Consider the following 13933-nt stretch of genomic DNA (forward strand, 5'->3'; position numbering starts at 1 on the left):
TGAAGTCTTGCCCAAATGAGAAGAACCCAAACTTTGGCAACAAAAATGCAAGCACGCTTGGGGATGCCAAAAATAATTCTGAGGGTCATTAAATAAAAAACAGCCACCACCTGATTTCAGGATCTTATTTCAGAGTGCCATTCCAACAGAAAAGCCCAAAGGTGTGCTGCCTGTTTCGTTAAAGAGGTATTCTCCCTTCCTAAAAATTATTTTGCTTTTGAGGTACTGTTCTCCCCATGAATTATCTAAGCCTTCGCATCTTTAAACTCAATGGAGATCCAGCAGCTCAGTTCTGCTGAGCCTGAAATCTGAAGTGGTACAACACTTCCTCTAGCCCTCTGTCCTGTGGTCCCCAGCTGTTGGACTACAGCTCTCATCATCCCTAGCCAGCGGTGAAGGATGATCACCTGGGGGCCAAAGATTGAAGAACACAGTAAACTGAAACGATCAACACTTTTAACAAAGGTTCTTTTATAAAATAGCTACTTACCTTTCAATTTAAAGCCCCTCTGTGCTCCAAGTTTCTCCAGGACGGTAGTCCACGGACCTCTTGAAATGAACCTTCCTTTAGATGTCATCACCACTATAGAACTACAGGAGACAAAGGCATCCATAAACCATTTATTCTTCCACTGAGTGATTTAATTTGGTAAAAGCTACCAGTTGTGCAACTCTGGGGTGCTGGTCCCTGTATCAATTAAGTCATGTCTCGCCAGGCATGCATAATTTATTCTGAAGTTTAACAAGCACATCCAGTTAGGTCACCTTACATCTGTTATCAGAAATGGTTGGTATGTATAATGTTTGCAGGAGCAATGAGAAAATCACATGGCTGCTATACGACAGCATATGGCTTGTTAGGCTACATCTACAACCACTAGGTTTTCCACTTTTCCAGAACTTGAATGCCCTCATTTCTCATTAACTTACTTTTCCCGAATGTTATTGACATAGTTGATCATCTGTGCTGGGATTCCCTGTAGAACGGAGTTTTTGAAATTCATCCGGTCAACAAATCTCCCATCATGCCCATTGATCACAACTACTTGGATACCATCTTCGGAGAGATAAAACTTCCTGCCGTCAACCTGGGAAACAAATCAGTTCTTGCTGTTATCAGGGAGACCAGAGCAGTAACAGTTGATAATTTTGGATTTTCAGAAGTAGAGGCTGATTTGAAATATTGTGTATGAAAGAAAGAAAAGAGAAAGAGGCAGACCTCGAAATACGAAAATTTTCAAACTTTACGTTTAACTTTGTGTTGTTGATTTAAGGTGCAACACTGGAAATTAGTCAAAATTTATGTATTTCACACACCCCATTTTCATATGTATTAAGCATCTGGAAACACTGATGGAAAGGGGGCAGGGAAATGAAATATAAAGTATCTAGCAACCCCATAAAACTTTTTTTTGAACAAGTAATGCTTAAAAGTATTGTTAGAAAATGATGTGGCAAAACAGGCTGGCGAGATGTCCCAACAGACCAAAGCACTCAGTAATAATAGCATATTAAAAACTTACAGGATATTCCTCCCCTCCCCCCCAACAAGACTGCCTTAGAATCAAAGGCAGTCTTGTTGGGCATTAGGACAAGAAAGCAACAAATTGGCAAGCTTATTGCTGCTATGAAAATAAGACTGGTTCCAAATTGCAGCAAAATGTAAAAAAATAATATTTATATCAACCAAGGAGCGTGTGTTCATGTATAAAATGAAACATCAAAGTCCAGCTATAATTATGATTTGGTAGAAAATTAAGCCCAATTCTAAATATCAACTTGCCTTGCTAGTAATACGAAATCCATTCAGATTCCATTCAACAGTACTTTAAAAGAATTCAGGAACAAATATAGATTCTTCCAGATAAGCCTTTGTTAGATCTGTTAGTTTTCTCAATTATTTCGAGTTTCTTTCCTTGACTGCGTATTTTATATATATTCTGTTACAAATTGTGCCCCATAGAAGACGACTTTTGGCTATGTTAAAATATAATGAAAAGTTTCTAAAGCATAGAGTGTGTTAAAAATACAGCGTATTACTCAAGAGCAAAGAAAGACTTACTGAGATATACGCAAAATCATCCCTGAGATGGAAGTATTTGGTCTTGTAGCTGTCCAGCTTCAGTTCTACAAAATGGTCCTTGTTCTGGTTTCAAACAGAAAATAAAGTTGGTATATCTATTGACTTTCAAAACCATTCTTCTAGACATGCTTTTTTCCAAACATACATTTATTCTGGCAGTTACACTCACACATTTTGTGGTTCATTATTTCAAATGAGGCGTCCCCAGTTTATGTCTTGCCAGGAATTTAACTCCTTGGCAATTTTTGGGGAGTCTTACGTGGAGTGATCTACAAATCTGACAAGGGACATTCAGAACGTTGGGAGGCAAATAGAGCGCATTCTGGACCCTCTCTTGCAATAGCTTCTGACAGCCAGTGGAGGAGAGCTGTTGTACACTGCTCCCCCTACCCTAAAGGTATAATCCCAGGTATCCCCCCCCCCCCAGACCCTTGAAAAGGTAGCACACAGCAAAGATGAAACCCTGGAGAGCTGCTTCCAGCCAGTGTAGCCAACATTACACTAGGTCAGTGTTTCCCAACCTTTTTTGGGCAAAGGCACACTTGTTTCATGAAAAAAATCTCGAGGCACACCACCATTAGAAAATGTTAAAAAATTTAACTCTGTGCCTATATTGACTATATAAAAAGTACAGTGGTGCCTCGCAAGACGAAATTAATTCGTTCCGCAAGTCTCTTCGTCTTGCGAGTTTTTCGTCTTGCGATGCACGGTTTCCCATAGGAATGCATTGAAAATCAATTAATGCGTTCCTAGGGAAACCGCCTTCAGACCAGGTCCGGGGACAGTCTGTCCCCCGACCTCTTCTGAAGGCTGGGGGGGGGGGGACAAGGGCTTTTCTTCCCACTGCCAGCCTTCAGAAGGCTGTTCTGAAGGCTGGCGGTGGGAAGAAAAGCCCTTCTTCCCACCCCCCGCCCCGCAAGCTCCGGGGACAGGAGGGCTTTGCTGCCGACCGCCAGCATTTTAAAAGCCCCTGCTGTCCCGGGGCGATTTTAAAATGCTGGCGGGCGGGAGCGAAGTCTCCGCTGCCCCGAGGAGATTTTAAAATGCTGGGGGTCGGCAGCGAACGCTTCGCTCCCACCCGCCAGCATTTTAAGATCGCCCGGGGCAGCGGAGAAGTCTCCGCTGTCCCGGGAAGGCAGGCGGGGGGAGCAAAGACTTTTGCCCCCGCCTGCCTTCAGAAGAGGTCCAGGACCTCGTTCCGATGCCCGGCGGCGGGGTGCGAGGTTCCCGCCCCACCGCCCGGCATCGGGGCATCGTTCCGATGCTGGGCGGCAGGGGGAGAGGTTCCCGCCCCACCGCCCCGCTTCGGAGCACCGGGAGAAGCGATCTCCCCGCAGCCCCTTGCTTCAAAAGAGGTCCGGGGGCAGCGCGAAGCGCTTCCCGCTGTCCCCGGACCTCTTTTGAAGCAAGGGGCGGTGGGGAGAAGCGATCTCGGGCGCGCAGGCGCACTGCTCGCTCCTCTTTCCGCGCAGGCGCCTTCTCTCGCTCTTTCGCCTCCTTTTCTTTCTCTCTCGATGGTCCGCCTACAAAGGAGCGAGGGAGGCGCCCGCCATGTTTGGATTTGCATCCAGCAGGAGATGCCGCCGCCGCCCCGCCTCTCCCGCCTCCCTCCCACGGCACACCAGGCAAGGTCTCACGGCACACTGGTGTGCCGCGGAACACCGGTTGGGAAACACTGCACTAGGTGGACTAATGGTCTAATTCAGTACGTAGCAGCTTCCTAGTTTCTCAGCAGCAATGTTGATTTTCCACATTGGGTAAACTAAGACTTTGCCCATAAAATGGGACTGAAGTACAGTCACACCTCATGTTACGTTTGCTTCATGTTACGTTTTTTTCAGGTTGTGTCCTCCGGCGACCCAGAAGTACCAGAAAGGGTTACTTCCAGGTTTCGCCACTCACACATGCGCAGATGCACAAAATGACATGCGCAGAAGCGGCGAATCGCAACGTGTGCAGATGCGCCGCTGCGGGTTGCGTTCCTTTCGTGTTGCGAACGGGCCTCCGGAATGGATCCCGTTTGCAACCAGAGGTGCCACTGTATGTTTGATGAGCTTCCAGAAGGGAAATTATCCACTGATTTAATCAGAAAGAAAGACCTAGGAAAATGGCAACAGTAAATCAGCTACTTTACCAGGTGTGTGCTTGGCAACTTTTTGGGCATCGGCACATCCACTGAAGGTTGCTCTTCATATTTTGGGTAGGCTCTCGCTTGGCAGTCGCTGGACCCTGCTTTCCTGGGGATGTTGGCTTTGATCCTGATTCGCTCGCAACCTCTGACGGAGCAGAAGGCAAATGGCTCCTTTTCGTGCTGAGCCTTTAACTTGAGAAACAGCAACCTTTGGGAAAAGATGGAAGAGCCGTGAGTGTCCCTGACTCTGTGACACTGCCGTAGCCGGAACAGGATGAAGCTCATCCTGAAAATGGCAGATATTGAACCCTTCCACTGCACCATTAAAGCGCATTGCTCTTGCCAAAGAATCCTGGGAACCGGTTTGTTAAGGATGTTGGAACTGTATCTCTGGAAGGGGGAAACATCTTTTTTTTGGGGGGGGGAGCTTTATATGTGCATTGAGTGTGCTTTAAATGAATTATGTGTGAATTATGCATTTCTATTCATCCATCCCAGGCAGGTGCTCTCTTATTCATCATTCTCACTTCCAGGTGCAACTACTACATCTCATACTATTGGAGGCTGCTCAAGAAATTTGACATTTACAAGTGTGTATGTAAGACAGACAGCACCAACTTGGTGCCCTCCAGCTGTTTTGTACAAAATCTCCCAGCCGGCACCCAGGCCCTTCACTGCCACTGATGGCCAGCTTTTTCTTTTCAAAACTTGGGTGTTGGGGCTGATCTTATTTATCTACCGTATTTTTCGCCCTATAGGACACACTTTCCCCCCTCCAAAAATGAAGGGGAAATGTGTGTGCGTCCTATGGGGCGAATGCAGGCTTTCGCTGAAGCCTGGAGAGTGAGGGGGGTCGGTGCGCACAGACCCCTCTCACTCTCCAGGCTTCAGGAAGCGCACCCCGGGCTTCGGGCTGCTGTCCGCAAGCCTGGGGAGCCCGGCAGGAGTTCCCGCCGGGCTCCCCAGGCTTGCGGATAGCAGCCTGTTCTGGGGGCTAGGGTCGGGGGAAGCTCGGGCTTCCCCCGCCCCAGCCCCGCGCCTGGGGGGAAAATAATTTTTTTCTTTATCCCCCCCCCCCCGCCAAAAAAAACTAGGTGCGCCCTATGGGCCGGTGTGCCCTGTAGGGCGAAAAATACGGTAATCCTTATTGCTACAGTCAATGACCTCCACTTTTCCATGTTACCACTGCTGCCTGCTTGCTTTAAACAAAACAACACTTTTTGGGCAGCTTGGCATGAAGCAAAGTTCTCTGGCAGCCAAAGCTCCAGCTATCTCCCATTTTCATTTCCTCCAAGTGGCCCCAGGCCCCACGTAGGCACAAAGGCATTTTTGAGGAAATGAAGATAGCAGGGCTCACTGCTAGTGCCAACACCCCATTAGCTGGCTGCCCAGCTACCGCTGGTTCCCTGCTGCCAAGCCGATGGTCCAGATGTAACAAAGCGACTGTGTACTTCCCGTCTGCGTTGGGGCCACAGTTCGGTAGTGCAGCATTGCACTGCACACAGAAGGTCCCAGGTTAAATCCCTGGCAGCATCTCCTGGGCAGCCCCAGAGCGATTCCCTGCCCAAAGCCATGGAGAGCTGCTGCCAGTCAGTGTAGACAGTACTGAACTAGAGGGGCCAGTGGCAAACCCTCCAAGTGTCCCTATTTTCCAGGGACAGTTCCGTATTTACAGAAGCCATTCTGGTTTCTGATTTGATCCTGGAATGTCCTGCTTTTCCTTAGGACATCCTTATTTTCATCAGAGAAATGTTGGAGGGTATGGAGCTATGTGACCCCCCCGAGCCAAGGAGATAAGTAACTATACAACCTTTAGAAGTCATCTGAAGGTAGCCCTGTTTAGGGCAGTTTTTTTAAATGTTTGGTTGTGTTTTTATATATGTTGGAAGCCACCCAGAGTGGCTGGGGCAACCTAGTGCAAATGGGCAGGGAATAATAAAAATAATGGAATAGGAAGTCCCTTTTTTCATCGCAGAAATTTGGATGGTATGCAATGGTCTGATTCTGTATAAGTGTTCTATGCAGAGTGCTTGAGGATACCATTAAAGGTAAAGGGACCCGTGACCATTAGGTCCAATTGTGGCCGACTCTGGGGTTGCGGCGCTCATCTCGCTTTATTGGCCGAGGGAGCCGGCATACAGGTCACGTGGCCAGCATGACTAAGCCGCTTCTGGCGAACCAGAGCAGCGTACGGAAATGCCGTTTACCTTCCCCCTGGAGCAGTACCTATTTATCTACTTGCACTTTGACGTGCTTTCAAACTGCTAGGTTGGCAGGAGCAGGGACCGAACAATGGGAGCTCACCCCGTCACGGGGATTTGAACCACCGACATTCTGATCGGCAAGTCCTAGGCTCTGTGGTTTAACCCACAGCGCCACCCGAGTCCCAATGAGGATACCATTAGGTCCCCATTATTTTAAAAACAGAGGGTACAAAGGAAATCGTGGCTACAGTGGTTACTAGCCATAATGGGTATGCTCCACCTCCATTGTCAGAAGTAGTGTGTCTCTGAATTTCTGGGAATTGCAAGCAGCGATAGCACTGTTGTGCTCAAATTCTCTTCATGGGCTTCGCATTGGGTCATCTGGCTGGCTCTTGTGAGCCCAGGATGCTGGACTCAGCCATTGGGCTGATCCCCAATTTACGTTCTTATGCAAATCGATCATTCCATATGACAAGGTGGTCAAAAATCTGCAACAAGTGAAGAGGGACCCAAAATGGCATGGCTTTGCTTGTTGAAGAGGAATGATCACCAAAGACGGGGAAATTGCCACCGGAGCTGAATCTGAAAGATGGCATATAGACTAGACACAAGGATGTCATTTGTGCATCCGTTAAAAACAACCCTGTACCCAACACATCTCTGCAATCCTCCATAGCAATTCTGTGCTTCAGAGAGCTTTAGGACACAGGGCATGCTTGCTGTTTCCTTACCCAGTGTCCTCATCCCAATAGTAGTATCCCTTGGAAGCATATCGATACTCAAGCTTGTCCATCTCATGAGCCTGGTAGAATGTCCCTGTTTTGCTGGTTTTCTTCAAAAGGCGATCGTGGATGTCGGAGAGAATGGAAAACGTCGTCCCTTTAGGATAGCAAAGCCCAACTTGGATCCAATCATTCCTAAAACGATAATGATGATGATTGCAACAATAACAACCCCAAACTCTGTGACTATGATTTTTCTGGAACATGTCGCCAGTCAAATCCCACTCACTCCAAAAATCAAATACATTTACTTCCAAACTGGCTAAAAAAATTTCAAAGAGGGCCAGATTTGATTAAGTGAACGTGCGTGAAGTTGTTGAGCTTATTAGGATTGAAGTTGCTTTTTTAAGGATTTTACCGCAGGACATATACTGCCATGGGGGCCGGATTAAATCGACTGGCGGGCCAGATTAGGCCCCCAAAACATTTATGCCTGGGCTAAATGTTTACATGCTGGGCAGAGTCAGTTCCAAAGAATCTAAAGATCCCTTATAGCAATACAGAGCAATTTCTCTGTAGCGAGCCACCACCTTCTATGAGTCAGGGATTAATTTGGCCCACGCAGTGCCTCAAATATTTATCGCATGACTTCTTTACATCCATTCTAAGGGGACTTGGATGTTTAGGTGAGAAGATGGTAAAACTTGCAGAGGGTTTCCTGGAACAATGATGTCAGGCCTGGAAGAATGCAGTGGCTATTATAACATCATCATCACACACCCCGGCTTTCTTTAGCAAGCTATATTCCTCAATCGAAATGCTGTTTTTTACGGGCCACACACTCACTTGTTGAAGTTAATGAGCCAGATAGCCAGTTCCTCGGGAGCAGTCTTGTCCCAATGGATGGTGTAGCCCTTTTGCAGAGTGATCACAGGCTGATATTGCTGGTAGTGGGCACTCTTACTCAGAGCCCCCTCCAAGTACAGAGGATGTCCGTAATGGTCGTTTTTTATTATTTTCATTCTCAGGTTGGCTGATTTGTAGGCTTGGATGTACACCTGAAGTCAAAGCAAAGCAAAACTTACTTCCTTTTAAAGAGCTTTAAGGAAGAAGAACATGCATAGGGAAGAGACCAGTAACCCCACAGCAATGATCTGCTGTGGAAATCAGAAATGCGAAAGAACTGTGCGCCAGCAAGATCAAAATTCTGAACGCGCCCATCAGTCTTACCTGTGCATATCGACCACTACAGATAGAACCCCTCCAGTCAGGGACATCAATACAGTCTGGGTGCCTAATCAGCCAATTATCTTCCTTTATAAGATACGACCCAGGATATTCAGATACAGAGCCGTCAACATCATGGAAAACAGATGTTTTATCCCCATCCATATCCAGCCCATTGAACCAAGGTCCTGGTTCTCCGAAAAACACTCGAGAGGTTATCTGAACAGAAGGGAAAATATGAGACATTAACCAATTAATTCTGAACCGATAGCTTAGTAACTGCTTAGAGGTACCCCCCCCCCCAAAGTTCAGAGCTTAACACAGAAGCTTCCTATTTTCCTGCAGTCCATTTGTGCCCTGAAAAGAACACGGCAGCCCTGTGTGAGTTGTCCTGGAATCTTGGCCATGGACTCGGGGACTGATCGTGGAGTTCAAAACAGCTTGAGGGCTAAAGGTAAAGGGACCCCTGACCATTCGGTCCAGTCATGACCGACTCTGGGGTTGCGGTGCTCATCTCGCTTTATTGGCCGAGGGAGCCAGCGTACAGCTTCCGGTTCATGTGGCCAGCATGACTAAGCCGCTTCTCACGAACCAGAGCAGCGCATGGAAACGCCGTTTACTTTTCCGCTGGAGCGGTACCTATTTATCTACTTGCACTTTGACATGCTTTCAAACTGCTAGGTTGGCAGGAGCAGGGACCAAGCAACGGGAGTTCACCCCGTCGCGGGGATTCGAACCACTGACCTTCTGATCGGCAAGTCCTAAGTTCTGTGGTTTAACCCACAGCGCCACCCGTGTCCCCAAAGCTTGAGGGCTACCCATCCTGAAATCCTACCAATTAGTTTCCAGGCCCAATTTGAAGCTCTGGCTTGGACCTATGAAGTCTTATATGGTGCAAGACCTCAAGGGAAGTCTCTCCCCACATGAACTCAGCCGGACCCTGAAATTGTCATCTGAGACCCTTCTTTGTGTGCCCCCTCCATGCGAGGTCTGGCGAGCAGCAACATGAGAACCACCCTTCTCAATGGTGGCATCCTGCTTGTCGAAAGTTCTCCCCAGAGAAGTTTTCCTGATGCCAATGTTACATATCTTTAGATGTCAGGCAGAAAGAATCCTTTTTAATAAGGCCTTTGGCTTTTTACTATCTGGCTTTTTGCATGGGTGGGAAGTTTAATGTAGCGGTTTTTTTAAAAAATGCCAGTTTTTATGTATGTATGTATGTATGTATGTATGTATTGCTTAAAATATTGTAAGTCATTTTGAGTTGCTATGGCAAAAAAATGACTAATGTAATAAATAATAGTAATAGCAATACAGTCGTACCTTGGATCCCAAACGCCTTGGTACTCAGACGTTCTGGCTCCAGAACGCTGCAAACCCGGAAGTGAGTGTTCCGGTTTGCCAATGTTCTTTGGAACCCGAACATCTGACGGGGCTTCTGTGGCTTCCGATTGGCTGCAGGAGCTTCCTGTAGCCAATTGGAAGCCACGCTTTGGTTTCCGAACGTTTTGGAAGTCAAACGGACTTCCAGAACGGATTCTGTTCGACTTCCAAGGTACGACTGTAATACTAAATTCACTAATAATAATAATTTTGCTAAGCCAGGGGTGGAGAACCTCAGGCCCAGGAGCAAACGGCTTCTGGTCCTCAGGACTCTCTTTATGCCCCACCTTCTTACAGGCCACATCTTCCTCACAGACCACCCCCCTCTCCAGTCCTTGCATTTCTCCAGTTCCTTAGCCTGGCTGGACTGTGTCCTTAAACTGTAATAAGGCCTCTTACTTTCCTGGAGAGATGTACATGTAGGAACTTCTGACTTTTGTATGGCTAGATTACAGCCCACTGTACAGAAATATGAGGTGCACCTGTTGCCCCGCCCACCACTGCCATGTGACCCTCAGAAGGTGGCCAATGATGGAATGCGATTCTTCCGTTGCAAAATGTCCTCCCTCTGCATGCACTGAGCCCTACGACGGTGAGCCCGCGTTGAAAGCCAACTCACCGGGACGTCCTCAAAGAATACGTTTGTGACGTTGTTGTTGGGGCAGCTCTGCCAAACATTGTTGAGGCGGAACGCCAAAGCGCTGGTGTGACGGCCTTCCAATGCGGCAAACTTTCGGAAGGTGCAGTTCTGGACATTGATGGGCCCATCGTAAAACTGAATGCCTCTAATTGGGAAATTCCTAAAGCACGTTTTTTAAAAGAAAAGAAAAAAGAGGGGAAGTTATTAGTCTCCTTGCAGTGAGTTGCCACTGTAAACATATATTGCATTGTAGCTATACATGAGCATCAGCTGACAATTCCACACTCCACTGGAAAAACTAGCTTCTATAATCTGCTAGGTCTTTTTATATATATATGAGGAAAACCTTGTGATTCTTAACAAGTTCAACTCGGGGTCTCTCATGCCTTGGCAGATCATACATATTTGCTTGGCATTCTTAGAAGGAGCTTTGCGGGAAAGTTAGGCCACTGACCTAAAAAAAGGAATAATATCCGCAAGCCAATCAAAAGCAAAATTTGAGCTTGGTCTCTTAAGTGGTCAGCTGCCTTATTACTCATTCATTCAGTCATTGCAGGGATAACATCCCAAAACAGAGACTTAATGAGCTCTGAAATACAACATTAATCACAGAGCCATTAAAAGACGTGAAATAAAAATGCGGCTCTTTGTCGGAGGTGGTTTTAAATTGGCCAGGACGCTCCAGAGCCTCCTGGGCATGAAGCCAAACCCTAAATACCAACTCTGGAATAGGGGGAGGGGGTGGAGAAGATGGGTTGCATCCAACATAACGCAAAGTTAAGAGTCGCTCAGCAGAATGCTTTTTCCACTGGCAAAATGTTTGGGCCTGTGGGACGTGGTTGCACAAGAGAATGCACAAGTAGTTTGCTGGTAACTATTGTGAAATAGGGACGCGGGTGGCGCTGTGGGTTAAACCACAGAGCCTAGGACTTGCCGATCAGAAGGTCGGCGGTTCGAATCCCTGCGACGGTGTGAGCTCCTGTTGCTCGGTCCCTGCTCCTGCCAACCTAGCAGTTTAAAAGCACATCAAAGTGCAAGTAGATAAATAGGTACCACTCCGGTGGGAAGGTAAATGGCATTTCCGTGTGCTGCTCTGGTTCGCCAGAAGCGGCTTAGTCATGCTGGCCACATGAACCGGAAGCTGTATGCCGGCTCCCTCGGCCAATAAAGCGAGATGAGCGCCTCAACCCCAGAGTCAGTCACGACTGGACCTAATGGTCAGGGGTCCCTTTACCTTTACCTATTGTGAAATAGTGCACTCTGCGCCACAAGGTTCCCTCTGTTGCACAACATAAAATTCGTCTGTCCACTGGCCTAAGAACCCTTGCGCTAGCAGAAAGAGAATATTGGCCAAAGCCTACATCCTTTGTGAAAAGGTACTTTCTTTTGTCCATCCTCAATCTACCAAGATTCAGTTTGGCTGAATGTCTCACTTCTAATTTTATGAGAGAGGGAGGAAAAAACTTTTTCCTTTTCTCCATCCAGAGTGATTTGGGGTGGGGGTGGTGGGAAGCCCTATACGCTCCTGGAAACCTGAACAAAATGGAAAGTACAGAAACTGAAGACGCACTGGCCAATGGGAAGAGTCCGTCCGCTGTGGTCCAGCCCTCCAGGTCCCCAGACATTGTTGTCCATTGTTTCTGTCCCCGGGTTTCCACTTTCACCTACAAAGAGGCTGTTCTTTATCTCTTGCTTTGACCCGTCATCGTGTGGGAACGTTCCGCCACTAGAAGGGATGGAATCGCACGTTAGCAGAAGTGCTTTGGTCAAATCATGCTTTCAACATCTTATGCAAGTGAAAATACAGAAAACGTAGAAGTGCAAGGAGCACTTACCTGGCCAAAGTGAGCCCGATGCCGTTGTCAGCAAACCTGCAAGGAAAAGAGAACTTTAGAACAGATGCCTGGTGGGTCTTGGGTTCAAGACTGGGCTGTGACACATGACAAACTGGGTCACCTTCTTTCAATGCGGGTTATTCCCCCCCCCCCCCCGGTCTATTATGTAGAAATAGAGGCATTTGCTTTTCTTATGGTGCATAAAGTGTGCTTGAAAATGCACATATCAGTGAAAGCAACATGAAAAAATATTAGGGAAATGGGCTTTGCAAAAATTGCATAATAGGGACAAATTCATACTAAAACGCTAATGAATTTTCATGAGGATATAAAATCTAAAACTGATGTGGAAATGTAGACAACTGAAGACTGGAAAAACAGGAAACAGAGAGAAACAAACAGAAACATTTGTCTATCCCTGCTCTGGAGTAATTCCACAGACTGCAGAAATGTCTCTGAACAGAGGGCAATTATAAATGACTTATCGAAAGCACAGCAGAGGGGCGAAAGAGATTTGCTTTCACTGGTGCTATTACGCCACAAGAGGGCAGAGATGTCACACGACTACCGTTTGCGCAGAATTCCTGCAGCTTCCGTAGCCGTCTAGTCAGTGTTGAAAGATGTCGAGTGTTGCAATTCACATTAGCATATATTGTTCTGGTGTAATATATTACAGTAACAAATATTAAAATGGCTAGATCCCCACGTCTATAAAACGCTAGGTTACGAGAGCTGGAGGCTGATTTGAACTTTGCCGAAATAAACTCTGCCAAAAACTTAACAACATGGAAAATACTTCTGTGCTCTGCTGGCGGGTTTGAGATATTAGCTTGGCTATGAGGAGGTTTGGGGGCAGCAGGGAGAAGGCAGCTAAGTTGGAAGCAACCACATGTGGCTGCAGTGTTAGATAACCCTTCTCACATTTTACTTATTTGTATGGTACTCTGGCTTTGTTCAGTCGTCACAGAAAGCCAAACTATGGCATACCAGGACCACTCAAACATGCTGGCCTCCAGAAAGGAGCTTGAACTCATTTTATCCCTCCTGCATGTCTTTTTAGGTTTGATTTGGCATGTTGTCTGAACCAGGATATTGGTTCAGCTGCCTCTTCCTCTACCACAGTCTGTAGTTAAGAACAACCTTGCCTACAGATCGTGGTTGGGCTTAGCGTTACCTGCAAACGCAGGTGATAGTTCAGGATCATTCAGCACCATCAACATGCATCAAAAAGCAATTTTTGCAGCCTGCGTTATTGAGTCCGGAGCAAGGAAATGCCCAGGTATGGTTCTCACCTGCAAACAGCAGCGTGAAATCAAAGCTGCATAGAGAGACAACTGTTAAGCATCTGTCTCTTGAGTGACATGCGCCATTGCTGTGTCAGAATTAGCTGGCACTGCCTACTCCCTGCAGCAATGGCGGCTGTTGCCCCTGCCTTCCGTGCTACCAGTCCCTGTAGGCACTGGCCGCCATTGGTGCAGGCCCCCCAAATTTGGGGTTGTACCAGATAAATTGAATTTGTTGGAGAGCAGTGTTCTGGTGGCTCCCTTTCCCACAAAACCTGCCTTCCCCTGCACATTGAAAAGGTAAAGGTACCCCTGCCCGTACGGGCCAGTCTTGGCAGACTCTAGGGTTGTGCGCCCATCTCACTCAAGAGGCCGGGGGCCAGCACTGTCTGGAGACACTTCCGGGTCACGTGGCCAGCGTGACA

At 47.2% G+C, this 13933-nt stretch overlaps 1 protein-coding gene across 3 annotated transcripts in view; it reads right to left on the reverse strand.

Moving 5' to 3' along the window:
* CEMIP (cell migration inducing hyaluronidase 1) overlaps positions 1–13933 on the reverse strand; it is a 170641-nt gene that overhangs the window by 5188 nt on the left and 151520 nt on the right. For all 3 annotated transcript variants that reach the window (XM_028705289.2, XM_028705288.2, XM_077918870.1), the window contains exons 19-28: positions 12226–12261; positions 11961–12116; positions 10370–10550; positions 8371–8586; positions 7987–8198; positions 7150–7335; positions 4218–4422; positions 2063–2146; positions 931–1088; positions 491–591 (exon numbers count right to left, since the gene is read on the reverse strand). In XM_028705289.2, the coding sequence (XP_028561122.2) occupies positions 491–591; positions 931–1088; positions 2063–2146; positions 4218–4422; positions 7150–7335; positions 7987–8198; positions 8371–8586; positions 10370–10550; positions 11961–12116; positions 12226–12261 (1535 nt within the window). The remainder of the gene's footprint in view (positions 1–490; positions 592–930; positions 1089–2062; positions 2147–4217; positions 4423–7149; positions 7336–7986; positions 8199–8370; positions 8587–10369; positions 10551–11960; positions 12117–12225; positions 12262–13933) is intronic.

Source organism: Podarcis muralis, chromosome 14 (assembly GCF_964188315.1).
Source record: "Podarcis muralis chromosome 14, rPodMur119.hap1.1, whole genome shotgun sequence".
Lineage (NCBI taxonomy): Eukaryota > Metazoa > Chordata > Lepidosauria > Squamata > Lacertidae > Podarcis > Podarcis muralis.